This window comes from Pristiophorus japonicus, unplaced genomic scaffold (assembly GCF_044704955.1).
Source record: "Pristiophorus japonicus isolate sPriJap1 unplaced genomic scaffold, sPriJap1.hap1 HAP1_SCAFFOLD_1638, whole genome shotgun sequence".
Lineage (NCBI taxonomy): Eukaryota > Metazoa > Chordata > Chondrichthyes > Pristiophoridae > Pristiophorus > Pristiophorus japonicus.
This window is the reverse complement of record NW_027251319.1, coordinates 15,160-33,716: the sequence shown is the minus strand read 5'-3', so window position 1 is coordinate 33,716 and position 18,557 is coordinate 15,160. Positions and strand designations below refer to the sequence as shown.

Genomic DNA, 18,557 nt, shown 5'->3' with positions numbered 1-18,557 from the left:
CGACACTGTGCAGATTGTCCACAGGCAGTGAAAACTGTACTGCACTGTGCAGATTGTCCACAGGCAGTGAAAACTGTATGACACTGTGCAGATTGTCCACAGGCAGTGGAGACTGTATGACACTGTGCAGATTGTCCTCAGGCAGTGGAGACTGTATGACACTGTGCAGATTGCCCACAGGCAGTGGAGACTGTTTGACACTGTGCAGATTGTCCACAGGCAGTGGAGACTGTACGACACTGTGCAGATTGTCCTCAGGCAGTGGAGACTGTACGACACTGTGCAGATTGTCCACAGGCAGTGGAGACTGTACGACACTGTGCAGATTGTCCACAGGCAGTGGAGACTGTACGACACTGTGCAGATTGTCCACAGGCAGTGGAGACTGTACGACACTGTGCAGATTGTCCACAGGCAGTGGAGACTGTATGACACTGTGCAGATTGCCCACAGGCAGTGGAGACTGTACGACACTGTGCAGATTGCCCACAGGCAGTGGAGACTGTATGACACTGTGCAGATTGCCCACAGGCAGTGGAGACTGTACGATACTGTGCAGATTGTCCACAGGCAGTGGAGACTGTACGACACTGTGCAGATTGTCCACAGGCAGTGGAGACTGTACGACACTGTGCAGATTGTCCACAGGCAGTGGAGACTGTACGACACTGTGCAGATTGTCCACAGGCAGTGGAGACTGTACGACACTGTGCAGATTGCCCACAGGCAGTGGAGACTGTACGACACTGTGCAGATTGCCCACAGGCAGTGGAGACTGTATGACACTGTGCAGATTGCCCACAGGCAGTGGAGACTGTACGATACTGTGCAGATTGTCCACAGGCAGTGGAGACTGTACGACACTGTGCAGATTGTCCACAGGCAGTGGAGACTGTATGACACTGTGCAGATTGCCCACAGACAGTGGAGACTGTACGACACTGTGCAGATTGCCCACAGGCAGTGGAGACTGTACGATACTGTGCAGATTGCCCACAGGTAGTGGAGACTGTATGACACTGTGCAGATTGCCCACAGGCAGTGGAGACTGTACGACACTGTGCAGATTGCCCACAGACAGTGGAGACTGTATGACACTGCAGATTGTCCACAGACAGTGGAGACTGTATGACACTGCAGATTGTCCACAGGCAGTGGAAACTGTACGACACTGTGCAGATTGTCCACAGGCAGTGGAAACTGTACGACACTGTGCAGATTGTCCACAGGCAGTGGAAACTGTACGACACTGTGCAGATTGTCCACAGGCAGTGGAGACTGTATGACACTGTGCAGATTGTCCACAGGCAGTGGAGACTGTATGACACTGTGCAGATTGTCCACAGGCAGTGGAGACTGTATGACACTGTGCAGATTGTCCACAGGCAGTGGAGACTGTATGACACTGGTCATTTGGAGGACTCTATTACCCACATCTGCGTTACTGTGATGGATGATTTTGCACTGCTGTAGTCCGCCCTGCAATATGCAGGACACCTGGAGAATGGGCACTCAGGACAGAGCCCCATGGGCAGTGCCACCTCCGTGGATCCTCAGACACCTGCCATAGAGACTTGGAGTGGCAGATTGGAGTCAACTGTCTCTTGAGGCCTCCAGGCAAATGCATTTCAATATAAATAAGTGTGAGGTAGTGTATTTTGGTAGGAGGAATAAAAAGGCCATATATTGCTTGGAAAATAGGAGTCTATATGGGTTAGAGGAGCAAATGAATCTCGGAGTACAGGTTCATAAATCATTAAAAGTAGCAACACAAATTAACAAAGCCATAAAAAGTGAAAACTAAGCACTGGGATTCATTTCTAGAGGGATAGAATTGAAAAGCAGAGATGTTATGTTAAACTTGTATCGAACCTTGGTTACACCATACTTTGAGTGCTGTGCACAGTTCTGGTCTCCATATTATAAAATGGATATTGGGGCTCAGGGGAAGGTGCAAACAAGATTTACAAGGACGATGCCAGAACTGAGAGCTTATATCTAGCGGGAGAGATTGGACAAGTTTTTTTCTCTCGAAAAGAGAAGGCTGAGAGGTGACCTAATAAAGGTCTTTAAGATTATGAAAAGGTTTGATAGAGGAAATGTAGGGAAGATATCTCTACTTGTGGGTGAGACCAAAACTAGGGCCCATAAATATAAGATCCAATAGGGAATTCAGGAGAAACTTCTTTGCTCAGAGTGGGGAGAATATGGAACGCGTTACCACAAGGAGCTAGCATAGATGCATCTATAGAGAAACTACATAAACACGTGGGAGAAAGGAATAGAAAGATATGTTGATGGGCTTGTGTGGAGCATAAACACCGACATAGACCAGTTAGGGCGAATGGCCAATTTCTGCGCTATAAATTCAATGGAATTTTACCATGGAATAGTGCCATGGCATCTTTTACATCCACCTGAGAGGACAGATAAGGCAGCGCTCTGTCAGAACTGCACTGAAGTGTCAGCCTGGATTATGTGCTCAAGTGTCTGGAGTGGGGCTTGAACACTCAACCTTCTGACTCCGACGTGAGCATGCTAGCCACTGAGTCATCAGCTGACTGGTTAGAACACACCCCAGAGAGTTGTTCTTTATACATCAACCTGCGCAAACTGCAGTGTTCAGCAGACGGTGTCAGGTGGACAGCTTTTGTGATCAGATGTGACACGCACAGCAGTGTTACTGTCCCGTGTGACTGGGATGGCAGTGACGATGGGATTTATTTTTTGGTGTTATGGGGATTACATTACCCTGTGTGTATTTATAGATACACGCGTCCTTATGTATGTAACGTTGTACTTTGTGCAATATCTTATTCCTTGCGTAGATTGCCATCAAAGTATAGCTTTCAATTTGAGGATGATGCAGCCAATGGTGTCTCAGTGGGACCATGTGACACAAACAGACGAATTAGATGCCCACCCTCACAGCTCCACCCATTCCCTGCCTTGATGATCTCCAATGGAAGGGTCACAGACGAAAGCCACTTCCAAGATGTGCGACTCATCACCTTCGACATCACTGGCTCCGGCATTGAGTAAGAAATGTCTGAATCGGTTTCCCAAATAAGCAAATTGAAATTTCAATGCACTGTAGAGATCGCCCAACGCATTGAGCAGAGACCCAGCACTTGATCTCTGTCCTGTCGATAGCATCCCCTTGAGGGACTACTGATTAATATTAATATTAATCCGGGAAGTTATCCCCTCCCTTCCCCTCTCTCGGTGGGTGGATCCAGTCTGCAACATTTAAGATGACCCCGGGTTTCCCTAGTTGTGAATGAGACTTGATCTCTGCTCCCCCTAAATGTTGATTAGAGAAAGAAAGACTTGCATTTATATAGAGCCTTTTATGACCTCAGGACAACCCAAAGTGCTTCACAGCCAATGAAGTGCTTTTGAAGTGTGACCACCTTTGTAATTCTATCATTCTATAAAACGCGGTAGTCAATTTGCACACAAGCAGTGAGATAAATGACCAAATAATCTGTTTGATGCTGGTTGAGGGATCCATTTTGGCCAGGACACTGGAGATTAATCCCCTTCGCTTCTTCGAAATAATGCCATGGCATCTTTCACATCCACCTCTGAAAGATGGCAGATTTTGTGCAAAAATCTCTGGTGAGGGACTTGAATCCACAACCTTCTGACTCCAGATTATATTCATGTAGAGATCATTTTGTATCCTTGTAGAATCCAAAAGGGTAACTTCATTGAATGGTGACTGGTGACTGATACAGATCCCGACCACAAAACACCATTGCTCTCTGTTCCTACAAAAAGTAAGATGGCGATGAGGTCAGCGGGTCATTTGGGGTTGTTTTCAGTATTGCCTGAATGTAACCTTTGAAACCATCACATATAAGAAGAGGCATCCTGTAATAGTCCAGATAGTGACAGTGACTCTTATGCCACACGGTTATTAGTTGGTCAAATACTAGATTCTGGTTGAGAAGGTAAGTCCTTTTTTGATGAATTCATTGGTCTGATCATAGAATGATACAGTACAAAAAAAGGCTATTTGGCCTATTGTGCCTGTGTTGGCCTTTTGAAAGAGCGATCCAGTTAGTCCCATAGCCCTGCAAATTTTTACATTTCAATTATTTATCCAATTCCCTTTTGAAAGTTACTATTGAATCTGCTTCCACCAACTTTTCAATAGTGCATTCCAGATCTTAACTACTCATTGCATAATAACATTTCTCATCTTGCTCCTAGTTATTTTGTCAGTTACTTTTAAATCTATGTTCTCTGGTTACTGACCCTTCTGCCACTGGAAGAACAAAAAAGGGGCGATCACACTGCTGGGAGTATACTGTAGACCCCCAAACAGTCAGAGGGAAATAGAACAGTAAATATGTAGGCAAATTTCTGAGAAGTGCAAAAACTATAGGACAGTAATAGTAGGGGATTTAAACTACCCCAATATTAACTGGAATAGAATTAGTGTGAAAGGTATAGAGGGTGCGGAATTTCTATAATACATTCAGGAGAACTATTTTAGCCATTATGTAACAAGCCCAACAAGGGAGGGGGCAAATCTGCACTTAAGTTTTACAGAATGAAGCTGGGCAGGTGGATGGGGTATCAGTGGGAGAACATTTTGGTGCTAGTGATCATAATTCAGTTAGATTTAGAGTAGTTATCGAAAAGGACAAAGATAGACCAGGAATAAAAGTTTTCAATTGGGGGAAAAGCCAATTTTACTAAGCTGAGATGGGATTAGCCAAAGTGGACTGGAAACACCTTTGAAAGTGGATAAATCCCCAGGCCCGGATGAAACGTATCCCAGGCTGTTGAAAAGCAAAAGAGGAAATAGCAGAAGCTCTGACCATCATTTTCCAATCCTCTCTGGTTCCAGGTGTTTTGCCAGAGGACTGGAGGACTGCTAACGTTGTACCTTTGTTTAAAAAGGGAGAAAGGGATAGACCGAGTAATTGCAGCCTAACCTGAGTGGTGGGAACATTATTGGAAAACATCCTGAGGAACAGGATAAATCTTCATTTAGAAAGACACGGATTAATCAAGGACAGTCAGCATGGATTTATTAAGAGAAGGTCATGTCTGACTAACTTGATTGAATTTTTTGAGGAGGTAACAAGGAGGGTTGATGAGGGTAGTGCGTTTGATGTAGTGTACATGGATTTTAACAATGATTTAGACTTGAATGTAGGGGGTATGATTAAGAAGTTTGCAGATGATACTAAAATCAGTTGTGTGGTTGATAAAGAAGAAAGCTGTAGACTGCAGGAAGATATTAATTAACTGGTCAGGTGGGCAGAACAGTGGCAAATGGAATTCAATCCGGGGAAGTGTGAGATAATGCATTTGGGGAGATCTAACAAGGCAAGGGGATGCACACTAAATGATAGGACACTCAGAAGTGTAGAGGAGCAAAGGGACCTTGGAGTGCATATCCACAGATCCCTGAAGGTAGCAGGCCAGGTAGATAAGGTGGTTAAGAAGGCATACGGAATGCTTGCCTTTATTAGCCGAGGCATAGAATACAAGAGCAAGAAGGTTATGCTTGAACTGTATAAAACACTAGTTAGGCCACAGCTGGAGTGCTGCGTGCAGTTCTGGTCACCACATTGCAGGAGAGATGTGATTGCATGAGAGGGGGTACAGAGGAGACTTACGAGGATGTTACCTGGACTGGATAATTTTAGCTATGAGGAAAGATTGGATAGGCTGGGTTTGTTTTCTTTGGAACAGAGGAGGCTGAGGGAGACCTGTTTGAGGAGTATAAAATTATGAGGGCCCTGGATAGAGTGGATAGGAAGGACCTATTTTCCTTATCAGAGGGGTCAACAACCAGGGAGCATAGATTCAAAGTAATTGGTTAGAGGGGATCTGAGGGGAAATGTCTTCACCCAGAGGGTGGTGGGGGTCTAGAACTCACTGCCTGAAAGGATGGTAGAGTCAGAAACCCTCACCACATTTAAAAAGCACTTGGATGTACACTTGAAGTGCCGTAACCTACAGGGCTACGGACCAAGAGCTGGAAAGTGAGATTAGGCTGGATAGCTTTTGGTCAGCCGGTGCGGACACAATGGGCCGAAATAGCTCCTTCCATGCTGTAAATTTCTATGATTTCTCCTTATTTACTCCATGATTTTGAACTCCTCCATTAAATCTCTCCGTAACCTTCTCTGCTCATTTAGTCTCAACGTAACTGAAGTCCCTGATCCCTGGTATCACTCTATCGATCTCCCCTGCAGCCTCTCTAAAGCCTTGGTATCCTTCCTAAAGTGTGGTGCCCAAAATTGGACACAGTGCTCCAGCTGGGGACTAACCAGTGAGCTTAGTTTTCAAACCTCAGATAGGTAAACTCAGCAGGCATCGACTCTGGGATCTTTCTCTCTGATTTCACATTTCCTTCTGACCTGCAGGTACTCAGCAGGGGATGTGGCCATGATCGAACCTCGGAACTCACTGGACAGCGTCGAGCAGTTCTGTCAACTCCTTTGCCTCGACCCAAGCAAAAAGTTTCTGCTGAAGCCAAATGATTCAGGTTGGATATCTGCCCCACCAATTGTTGCTGCTATTGAATGCAAGTGTTAAACATGGCGTTTCTTCACCGAACCCAAGGTGAAGCATTTCAAATAAGAAACAGCTGTTTCTGAAAAATATACCAGGGCTCTGCTAACCAATCAAATCTATCAATATATTACAAGTCTTGCATATGGGATGCAATTCCTGTGCACATTCTCATTCCTTCCTGTGTCATCATTTTTCAGTAATAATTTTATGTCAACTTTTAGAATGTAATCCCAGGTCAACGTTTATAATGGGGTAACATTTGGCTGTAATAGTGTAGTTCAGGGCTCCCTGTGCTAGGTAGCACTCTTGCACCCTTCCATTCACATTGCCCAGTTCCTCTCCCTCTGCTGACCATGGACCCATGGTTTGAAGTCAGGACGGTGAAAACATTGAATGTTCAAGAATTTTCCGCTGCTCCCATTGGCTCTAATCCCCTTGGTGCATGTTGCTGTTCATTCATTATTTGCATGGTGCCTGCTACTCTATTCATTAATTCATTCATTCGTAACTGCTGCTGAATTTATTCATTCAAATATATCCGCTGCTCTATCTATTCACTGCAGTCAGCTGTTATATTACTTCAGTGATACCCACTGCTGAATTAATCTATTCATTAGCATCCATTCGCTACTTAATTAATTAATTTATTCATCGCTATCCACTGCTCTATTAAATCATTAATGCACTATCTACATATAATATATTAAAGTTGTTGCGTATCGTGTATATTTCCTGTAAGGATCACACTCACTTCCTGCCACGCGCTCACTTTCTGCAAGGCTTTCGCCATCGCTTGTTGCGAATACCCCTATTATTAAGCAGCAGATTCTCGGACTCACTGTAATCAGTGCCACAAAAGATTGGTTACTGATGCAGCAAAAGGTTTATGTATCATACATACTTCGTGTAACACTGTAACTGACTGTTATAAAGCCGGATATCCTTCCACTAACTGAGCAATGCCACGGGAGGTCTGTTGATTAAATGTTCCAGGTCAGAGGTCCTTCAGTATCTGGTGAAAAGGATGGTCCAGGAACTATCACGGTAGTATATTGGATTCCCTTCAGAGGGACTGGTAATGATAGTGGTAGCAGTAGAATGTTGGAATTAAGCCTTTTTTATTATTTGTACTCTGATGTGGGTGTTGCTGGCAAGGCTGGCATTTATTGCCCGTCCCTCGTTGCCCTTGAGAAGGTCGTGATGGGCCGCCGCCTTGAACTGCTGCATGGTGAAGGTACTCTCGCTGGAGGGAGTTCCAGGATTTTAACCCAGCGATGATGAAGGAACAGCGATATATTTTCAAGTCAGGATGGTTTGTGACTTGGAGAGAAACTCGGAGATGGTGGTGTTTCCACGACCTTTCTGTCCTTTTCCTTCTAGGTGGTGGAGATCACGGGTTTGTGAGGTGCTGCAAAGTAACTTTCGTGAATTGCTGTTGTGCATCCTGCAAATATTACACACTGCAGCCATGGTGTACCAGCGATGATGGGGGTAGTGATATTGAGTCTAGTAGCAAGGGTACATATCAAATGAGCCAGATAACATAACTACAGTATATCCTTTTGGTATTGGAACAGCTTTGTATTCAACCTAAATCTGGTACTGAAATGTAGTACAATCAGCTCGGTGCGCGAGAATGGTGTGCAGTGGCAGTGGTGCACATTAGGACACTGTGTATCCAGCTTGCTTGGCTTGGGTTTGCAGGCCTGTTATATTTTGCCCAACGATGTGATGATAGGCTTGATCTGTTTGCATTAAGTAGCTCCCTTGCATGCGCATAACAGTATCAGTAAGATTTCAGCCAAGGCAATACAACAAGTACCGGGACTGTGCTGAGCACATTCAGAGACGGCAGACTCTGCCTCACCGTGTCGATATGAGTGACTGTCATTCTCAAAGTTTATTTTCTTCTTCCCACTATTTATATTGATTATAACACCAGACTCTCCAACTTGTATCCACGCTGTCCTTTCCACTAACACTGGGGAATGAAGTGTATATCCCCTTGTTCTGCACTTTGTGATTGTAAACAGAATGTAGTCTGTGTCCTGCAGATGCCTATGTGCACAGAGCCAGTGTATATTGGGCAGTTTAAGTAAACTCGCTCCCGCTTTCCCACACCCCACAGCATGCTTCCATAAAATTAGGTAAATCCAGCCTCAAATTCCTGAGCTGTCTGATGGGAGTAAGTGGTGGCCATTTGTATTTCATTGTCCTGCACTTACTGTTTCTCCCAAACTGCTGTTCACTGCTGGAATCAGTTGCATGTGCCGGGGTGTTATCTTGTCGAAATCTTAACTGTGTAAGAAGCACCAAAAGAGATCTAATCAGTGCGCAAGGTATAAGATATGAAGTGGGAACAGCTTCATTGTGATTTAGGATCGAACCCGCCAGATTCCTGCCTTTAGATTTCCCTTGTAGCTCATGTGCTGCCGTGCCTGATATGCCACACTCTCTCCCCCCTCAGTGACACCGCTTCCTGCGCGATTGCCACAGCCCTGTACACTTCAGTACCTGGTGGAGCGTTACCTGGACATTAACTCCGTCCCACGGCGTTCCTTCTTTGACCTCTTGTCATACTTCTCACCCGACGAGATGGAGCAGGAGAAGCTGAAAGAATTCAGCTCAGCCGAGGGCCAGGAGGAGTTGTACAGCTACTGTAACAGGCTTCGCAGGACCACCTTGGAGGTAGGCCGGGGGACAACAACAGCTTGTATTTACACAGCGCCTTTACTGTAGTAAAACATTCCAAGGTCTTCACCGGAGCGGTATCAAATAAAATGAATTTGAGCTACATAAGGAGATATTAGGGCAGGTGACCAAAGGCTTGGTTAGAAGTAGGTTTTAAGGAGCGTCTTAAAGGAGGAGGTAGATGTAGAGAGGCGGTGAGGTTTAGGGAGGGAATTCCACAGCTTAGGGCCCAGGCAGCTGAAGGCACATCCGCCAATGATGGAGCGAAGAAAATGGCGGATGAGCAAGAGACCAGAATTGGAGGAGCGCAGGGATCGCGAAGGGCTGGAGGAGGTTACAAGAGATAGGGAGCACTCTGAAGGTTAAGCCTTGAGAGACCTGCAGGGCCACCTGGTGAGCAGGCACTGGATGATGCGCTGCTCTTGCTGCATGAAGCCATTGCTTTGCAGCTGAGGGGGCATCATCCGTTCACGCGGGGGGGGTGGGGCGGGGGGTGCTGGTTTGCAGTCATCCATCTAGGAGGATGGCGCTAGGGGCAACCTGTTCTGAGGTTGGTGGGAGGAGGAGCGATGCCTTGGGAAGAAGAAGGAGCTCATAGACGATGTCTATTCAAGAGCGAGGCAGCCAAGGTAATTCAGAGCCAAGGGATGGTGTGGGAGAAGGAGTGGGGTATTCCTGTCACCGCCAGTGGTTTTCTTGAAAACAAATGGCTGAAAGCAGCACCTAAGGATGGGCAAGAGAAGAAAGGTGAAGGTCATCCTTTGCAGAATGCACAGCATGGTGGAGACAAAAACACAACTCCGTTCCCTGGTGATAACATAATGCAAGGTTCCCAGTGGGTCCTGCTGTAACAGCAGCGCCGCTTCGGAACAAGGCAGTGTTTTCTGGGATGTACTTAGAAAAGTAAAGTGTTTTTCTGGTCTCACTGGGTGTGTTGAGTTCTGAAATTCCTGTCTCCTTTCCTAGATTCTATTCGATTTCCCTTTAACCACTGCTGCCATTCCGCCCGACTATCTCTTCGACCTCATTCCCGAAATCCGACCCCGGGCGTTCTCCATTGCTTCTTCACAGCTGGTAAGGACCCCACTCCTTCACTGTTTTCATTTGGGACACTATTGGTCACTATGGGGCAATGTTTCCCCTAATTTTATTTTGGGTGCATGGCCCTTTTAGGGGCTGTGCTGCCCATTCACAATTTTGCACATGCGTGAAATTTAACATGGATGAAGCCGGTCCCGGGCTGTGCAGGGCGGACGGAGAGCTCCCTACGCAGGCTGCAGAATCTGATCCCAAGTATTAACAATGTTCATTTGATAGTTTGCTGATGTAATGCAGCAACATACTGCAGACTGAAAAACATGGCGTTGATGAACAGTGACAGCCCCGTTTGTACGAGGGATATTCTGCCGGCTCTGGATCCGTGTGCGAGATGCAGGCACAAAGGGACTGGGACCTTTGACCGATTGCCCTGCTACAGTGCTAGAATCACGGCTCGTGGCCGCCCAGGCTTCCATTTTGGGGGCTGGATGGAACTTCCCCTGCACCCTATTAGGAACCATACTTTCTGCAACCATCCAATGGTCGGTGGGAATCGATGTGAATGTAAGATTCTCCGTCTGCTTCCTGTTTCCCAGGCTCACTCGAGTCAGATTCAGATCCTGATGGCCGTCGTTCGGTACAAGACCAAGTTGAAGAAGCCTCGTTGTGGCCTGTGTTCCAGTTGGCTGGCATCCCAAAAGCCCCAGCAGAGTAAGTCTCGCCCATTGACCCCTCTTTGATCCACGGTCATCAGTTGCTGTTTGAAGGCTGACTCTTTCTCCACACTGCGGTGTGTGGAGGTTGATGGTCACGACCAGACGGAGAGAGAGCCAGAGACTGACAGCATGGGCGGCTGGCACCGGGACTGTATACGCACGTTTATTAGTTTGTTTTTTAAGGGTGTGTGTGTGTGTGTGTATATCCTGTGAGGTTTTGCACCTTTGTTGCTCCTCCATTATCCTCCTGTTGGAGTGGGTGGACTGGGTTACCGTGCTCTCAGTACATTGTGACCGATTGATTTTTCTCTCTGTCCTGCAAGGAGACACTAGAACTCTGCTCAGAACCCCTGCCTGTTCCGTGTGTTGTGGCTGAGTCAGCCACTTGGTGGAATGGAGGCTCAAACTCATTCTTGTTTTGCCTTTCTGTTTGCAGTGTTTCATACGGTTGACCACACCGCCTCCACTGGACTTCCCTCGCGTGATTCCGCTCCTTCCTATTGGGCTCAGTGGTACAAATCTCTCCCCTCTGAGTTGGAAGGCTGTGACTCAGGTGCCTGTATCCTGAACCCGCCCACCCCCACTGCCCCACTCAGCATTGGCCCAGTCCTCACTGATCCCTGTACCCCAACACCTGAAATCCTAGTCTATAAATCCCTCTTTGACCGCTCTCCTCCCTTCCGTATCTCTGCAATCTCCTCCAGCCCTATATCGCTCCCCCCCGCCCCCCCCCCCCCCCCCCCCAGACGCTGTGTTGCGCTGCAGCCTTCTATGTCTCCCATTAGCTGCCTTTTGGTGGTGGGGCTCTCAGTTGCCTTGGCTCCACTCTCACCAACTCCTTGCCAAAATTTCTCCCACTCTCATTCTCGCTCTTTCTCTTCACTTTTAAACCTCCTCAAAGCCCCTCTCTCTCTGACCATGCTCCCTGTTATCATCCTAGTCTCTCCCATCCTGGTTGGCTGTCCATTTCCTTACACTAGCCTGTGAAGAGTCAGGAACCTTTCTCTACGCTAAGGGCACTGTATCAATACCAGTTGTTGGTGACTGTCAGCTGGTCCAAGCCCGCTTCATTCTTCCAGTATCTGCTACTGAATAGTCAGTTAAAAATGGTGCTTTCTACAGACATCTCAAACTCGTCCCTGGAAGGGGTGGGCTGTGAGCAGCCTTCATTGTCCACGATTTCACATCAGTGGTAGATCCACATAAGATAATCTGATTCTGGGTCATCTCTAACCAGAGGCTTAAAGAGCGAGCAAACTTGCATTTATATAGCACCTTTCATGTCCCTCGGACTTGTGAAGTGTAGTCACTGTTGTAAGGTTGTGAAATGCAGCAACCAATTTGTGCACAAACAAATGACCATGTTAATCTGTTTTTTAGTGATGTTGTTTAAGGGATAAATATTGGCCAGGACCCCGGGGGATAACGCCCCTGCTCTTCTTCAAAAATAGTGCCATGGGATCTTTTGCATCCAACTGGGAGAGCAGCTGGGGCCTTGATTTAACGCCGCATCAGAAAGATGGCACCTCTGACAGTGCAGTGCTCCCTCAGTACTGCACTGGACCGTCAGCCTGGATTATCTCCAACTCCTGGAGTGGGATTTGAACCAACAACCTACTGACTCAGAGGCGAGAGTGCTGGTACTGAGCCAAAGCTGACACAAAAGCATAAAACACAGCATCGAGGTAACTGAGAAACAGTGCAAACAAACACAATCTCCCTTCTGCATGGATTATGAAGGTTTCCTATTTTTAAGAGAGGGGGAAGAAATGCTGCCAACATTGCTAGTCTCACCTCTCGTGGATCAGCGATGGGAGGGCAGTCTGTGATCAGTATAGCTGCCTCTCAATGAGAATCCTGTCTCATAAACTCCAGCAGAGAGCAGGGTGGGTGAGGAATATAGGATGATTCAAGTGGTGCAGTTGTGTTCAGCTTCAAACCCTTTCTGTTGTTACCTGACAATATGGAGGAAATGTTTAGTCTGGTTCTAATGAACTCACAAAACGTCAGTTCAACATATTTATTCATCAAAAGTCCGTGCGAACTAAATTAAACACTTTATTAATGGCCAGTTAACAAGTGTCTATCAGACCTATTCTGATACAAGCCGGTGACTTCACACTCACACTTGGGGTGCTCGTCTAGGGTCAGCTCCTGTCTCCTGCTGTCCCGAAGTGACAGATAGCAAGCGCTTTGTTCCATCATTGTAGTCATTTCATTGCCATATATTGTAACTTTTACAGTTCATTTCAGTCATCACGTTTTAGCTTGTAACCCTTACGTCACTGAGTTTAACACGGCCATCTTCTAACCCTTAGGTCGTCGAACAGATTGCTGAATCCACATAGCCATAGGGGCCTCACCCTTGTCTAAAATGATCATCCTGTTAGATAGCGGTCAGCCACCTTCCATTGCACACACCTCTGCTGAAATACCTTGCTGCATAGCTGGTAAAGTAAGCTATTTAAAATGCTAACTTCTGCTTCCTGTATGGTTTGCTCACAATGTTTTATCCTGAGTTTAAGGGCTTCAGAAAAGCTATGTGCTTTCTCAGGCTAACTATCTTTACCCATATTGCTACGTTTTATCCTACCCATAATTCTTGCATTATATTCTGCCTTGATTTCAGTGAAAAGCTGGAAAGGCGAATATATATTCTCCAGCAGATAACCTTTGTAAAGAGCGATTAGAGGTGGGAGATACCCATAATCTGATGGTATTAACAGACTGCAAGGCTTTAGGGGACAGCGTTTGCCTGATGAGATCTTGCGTTCCCTCTCTCTGTCACTGACTTCCTTTGGAAAGACCAATCGCTGTGACTAAATCTCCTTCCGTTCCACATGCAGGTGATGTGTATGTGCCACTGTGGGTGAAGAAAGGGGTGCTGCAATTTCCTACAGACACTGAAACCCCTGTTATAATGGTTGGACCCGGCACGGGAGTGGCGCCGTTCCGAGCAGAGATTCAGGAACGTGTTGCTGAGGGAAAGAAAGGTCAGAGGTTGTTGGCTCGAAGCATATTTTGTTGGTTTAGTGTCCAGGGTCAGTAGTTGTTCTGGGATCCAATATTCTAAATGTCTGCTTGTCTGACTTTTTACAGGAAAAGTAAAAAAGAATGTTCATCTCTATAGTGCCTTCACAACCTTAGGAAGCCCCAAAGCGCTTTACAGCCAATGAAGTATTTTTTGAAATGCAGTTACTGTTGTAGTTTAGGCAACAGGGCTGCCAATTTAGGCACAGCAAGCTTCCACAAAAATGACCAAATAATCTGAGTTTTTTTTAGTAATGTTGGTTTCGGGATAAATATTGGCCAGGATACTGGGGATAACTCCCCTACTCTTCGAATAGTGCCGTGGGATCTTTTACATCTACCTGAGCGAGCAGACGGGGCCTCATTTAACATCTGATCCGAAAGACGGCACCTCCGACAGTGCAGCATTCCCACAATACTGCACTGGAGTATCAGCCTGGATCTTGTGCTCTGGGGTAGGTGCTTGAACCCACAACCTTCTGACTCAGAGGTGAGAGTGCTGCCCACAGCCCAGTCTCTGCTAGCATGGTAGCCAGAGCCGGTGGTATAACCAGGAAACTCCCACGTGCTCTGGGATGCTCTCTGTGTCTCAAGCACGCGTGCTCCTTCAATCTCTCCGAATCACTGAGCTAACGCTAGGAGTGATGTTTGGTGCGATTAATATGCTGCTTTATTCCCCAATCACATCACTGAGTGCGCTGAAAGTGATGTGGTGACAATCAGTGCAATCTGCTCACGTGACGTGGTAAAAATAAACACACGTCCACTCACCCACTTCAAGACGTCCTTAGCCTCAGGACACCACTCCCCCTCTACGCTTGCGGCCGACACCTACCTGACTCACGTAGGGTGTCCGTGTTGACTCTTAAAAGGCCTCCCTTCATAGACTTGCAGAGATCAATAAAATGAGGCAAAAGCAATGTTCTTGTTGCCTCCTGAATGGCCAGACATTGCTAACAAATCTGGTCCGTGTAAAGCAATTGCCTTCCCACATCGCAGCTATCTCTCGCCTGCCTGTGGCTGACCAAACCCAGCATGGGGGCTGCCTGGGCAAACGACAGCTCCAAAACACATATTAAAATCACTGATGTCCAAGTCCTTTTTGTAGGGTGGGTGGGGGGAGAGAGGAAATAGCCACAGAATCCTGCATCGTGACAACTCTGCTTTCCACCATTAGACAGTTACCTGTTCTTTGGCTGCCGTGGGAAGTCGAAGGATTTCTTCTGCCGAGAGGAATGGGAGGAGCTGAACCGGAAGGGCTTCCTGACCCTATTCACCGCCTTCTCCCGGGACCAGGTGAGGCTTGGCCACAGGGCCGGGAGGTGGAGGCTGGGCCTGGTGTGGAGATGGAGCAAACTACCACATTTTAAGTGTGAACTCCACCCATGACTTTCTTTCAGAAACCCTTTGTGGTTGGTATCTTCTGATTTCTGATCAGTGCTACTGCTTAGTATTTTATGAGCCATTTCCATACTTGTCGGTGAGTTTTTGGTGATCAATCTAGAACTGCCAAGATGCAGAACTCACCAAGGTTTATAAAAGGAGATTTAAAGGTAACCCAGGGAGCTGGGCGCTGGCTCTCGGGAAAGAAACAGAGAGGATACTGAATAAGAGAAGCGTCGAGAAACAGGGAGCGATGAGAAATCAATATGGATTTACAGATTGTAGGTCGTTCTTGATGAATTTACTGGAGCTCTTTCAGGATATAACCGAGTTTAAAAACCAGTTGAGGCCGTACCAAGGGCCACTCCTGAATGCGGCTGAACCTTTACATTTTGGTTTGTTGGGGGCTGCCCACCCTTCGGTGTCAAGGTAGTGGGTAGGGGGGGTTGACTCTCGGGCTTCCCTGGGAAATTCCTCCCATCACAACCTCCACAGGCTTCAGTTGAACTTCCACAGGTTAAGACCTGACATGAATCAGGTTGAGGCCTTGTGAAGGCTTCGTTAGAGAAGAGGTAAAGTAGGAAGCACGGCAGATCCCACAAGCAAATAACCAGGTAAATAATTGTTTTAATAACTTTGGTTTAGGGATAAAAATTGACATGGACACCGAAGTTCCCTTCTTCGAAACAGTGGCCCTGTGATCCTCTACATCCACCTGAGAGGTTAATGTCTCATTCGAAAGACTGCACCGCTGACAGTGCAGTGCTCCCTCAGTACTGTACTGGAGTGTCAACTCTCTGACTTGGGGGGCAAGAGTGGGACCCACTCAGACAGAAAGAACCAAAAAAAACACAGTAATGAGAATTACAGCCTTTGGGAGAAAAGGCAGGATTGTTCCTGTCTCGTGTTGGGTTTTGTTTCGGCTCTTCCCAATGGATTTCTGTTTCTCCTGTAAAGTAACAGCAGCTCTGTGTGGTTTCAATGCAGGAACATAAAATCTACGTCCAGCATCGGATAAAGGAGAATGGACCTCTCATCTGGGACCTGATACAGAAGAAAAAGGCCTATTTTTACATAGCAGGGTGAGTGGGTCAGTTATTATTGTTATTATATGATGATAGACTCTCAGCCCCAGGACAGCGGGGTGAGTGGTCGAGTGACACTGATATTAGTGATGGACTCTCAGTCCCAGAATTGCAGGGTGAGTGATTGCTCAGTGAATGGAGAGGTTACTCGGGCAGTGTGTAAAACGGGCTGCCGATTTGCTGTCGCTTGTTTGCACTCTCGCCCAAGATGATGGTTTTATACCCCAATGTGTGGACTTATGAGGAAAGGCTGAGTAGATTGGGCCTCTACTCATTGGAATTCAGAAGAATGAGAGGTGATCTTATCGAAACTTATAAGATTATGAGGGGGCTTGACAAGGTGGATGCAGAGAGAATGTTTCCACTGATATGAGAGACTAGAACTAGGGAGCATAATCTTAGAATAAGGAGCCGCTCATTTAAAACTGAGATGAGGATAAATTTCTTCTCTGAGGGTTGTAAATCTGTGGAATTCGCTGCCTCGGAGAGTTGTGGAAGCTGGATCATTGAATAAATTTAAGACAGAGATAGACAGTTTCTTAACCGATAAGGGAATACGGGGTTATGGGGAGTGGCAGGGAAGTGGACCTGAGTCCATGATCAGATCAGCCATGATCGTATTAAATGGCGAAGCAGGCTCGAGGGGTCGTATGGCCTACTCCTGCTCCTGTTTCTTATGTTCTCCACAGTGTTGCAGATCCATGCTGCAGTGCTTGAGACGGGTGAAAATAACTCATCCTCCAAATATCTCTGTTACTAAGTGTCTTAATTTGGATTGCAGTGGCACATTCTCGCTATCCAGCAGCTCAAGCCTTCACTTTCAGTTCTCACGGGGACAGAGCCAAACAGTCTGACTGTTTTCTGTGTTTTTCTAGGGCATCGTGATCACTCAGTGGCAACAGCTCATTGTTTGAGGTATGTTTGCTTTTCCGTGACTCTTTTCCCAATGTTATTCTGTTTGCTCTCTCCCACAGCAATGCCAAGATGATGCCAGCGCAGGTCACGGACTCCCTGAAGGCTATTTTCCAGTCAGAGGGAGGCCTCTCTGATCCCGAGTCCGAGCACCTTCTTGTGGAACTGGAACGATGCCGACGATTCCAGACAGAGACCTGGTCCTGAGCATCCCGGGAGACGTCGGTTACAGCCAGCAGCGCGTCACTTACACTGGGCTCAGAGCCCAGCCTGCACAGTCTGCCCACCTGGAGTGAGGTGTCAGTGAGTGCAGTCCAATTGCACAGCCCTCGACCCTGGGTTAGGACCCTAGCAAACCTTCACTCACCGCCCCTTTCACTCTGACACTCGGGTGCTGAAAGGAAAGTGATTGTATGTTGTTACGTAATTTATCATTCACAAAAGTGTCCTATCAAATCACTGGTTACCCAGAATCAACCGTGAGGACACTGAACGTTACAATTGAATTAAATAAAATGGATGAAAGTAGCACAGGGTTGGAGATCGGGTTCTGTTTCCCTTGCGTGCAATGTTGGTGCTGAGCATGATGGCAGACTCCAAGGCCACAGCCGAGAGAAGCTCCATGTTACTGCTGATGGAGCCCAGAGTCCTCGGGGCGAGGGTGGAGGAGAGGGAGGCAGAGCGTGAAGCAGGAATGGGGTACTGAAGTTGCATGTTCAGCCATGAACTCATTGAATGGCGGTGCAGGCTAGAAGGGCCGAATGGCCTACTCCTGCACCGATTTTCTATGTTTCTATGTCTGGCTTTGTCATGCAACTGAGCTGCCAGATAAGGGGCCGATGAAACGCCAAAGCTGCAAATCTTCACTCGTTCCTGAGAGTGCACCCCCCCACCACCTTCAGCCTACCCCCAGAGTCAGAGTCACCTGGCTCTCCTCACCAGGGTCATCATCATCATAGGCAGTCCCTCGAAATCGAGGAAGACTTGCTTCCACTCAAAGTGAATTCTCAGGTGGCTGTACAGTCCAATACGGGAATTACAGTCTTTGTAACAGATAGGGCAAACACTGGTTGAAGGAAAGGGTGGGTGGGGAGCCTGGTTTGCCGCACGCTCCTTCCACTGTCTGTACTTGGTTTCTGCATGCTCTCGGCGATAAGAC

General features: G+C 47.0%; 1 protein-coding gene across 5 annotated transcripts in view; it reads left to right on the top strand.

The window, feature by feature from the left end:
- Positions 1-17,926, top strand: part of LOC139243240 (NADPH-dependent diflavin oxidoreductase 1-like) — a 37,152-nt gene extending 19,226 nt beyond the window's left edge. For all 5 annotated transcript variants that reach the window (XM_070870728.1, XM_070870729.1, XM_070870731.1 and 2 more), the window contains 9 exons: positions 2,829-3,038; positions 6,393-6,514; positions 9,011-9,231; positions 10,201-10,308; positions 10,869-10,983; positions 13,835-13,981; positions 15,196-15,314; positions 16,389-16,483; positions 17,461-17,926. In XM_070870728.1, the coding sequence (XP_070726829.1) occupies positions 2,829-3,038; positions 6,393-6,514; positions 9,011-9,231; positions 10,201-10,308; positions 10,869-10,983; positions 13,835-13,981; positions 15,196-15,314; positions 16,389-16,483; positions 17,461-17,605 (1,282 nt within the window). In that variant the 3' untranslated portion in view covers positions 17,606-17,926. The remainder of the gene's footprint in view (positions 1-2,828; positions 3,039-6,392; positions 6,515-9,010; positions 9,232-10,200; positions 10,309-10,868; positions 10,984-13,834; positions 13,982-15,195; positions 15,315-16,388; positions 16,484-17,460) is intronic.
- The last annotated feature ends 631 nt before the right edge of the window (positions 17,927-18,557 follow it).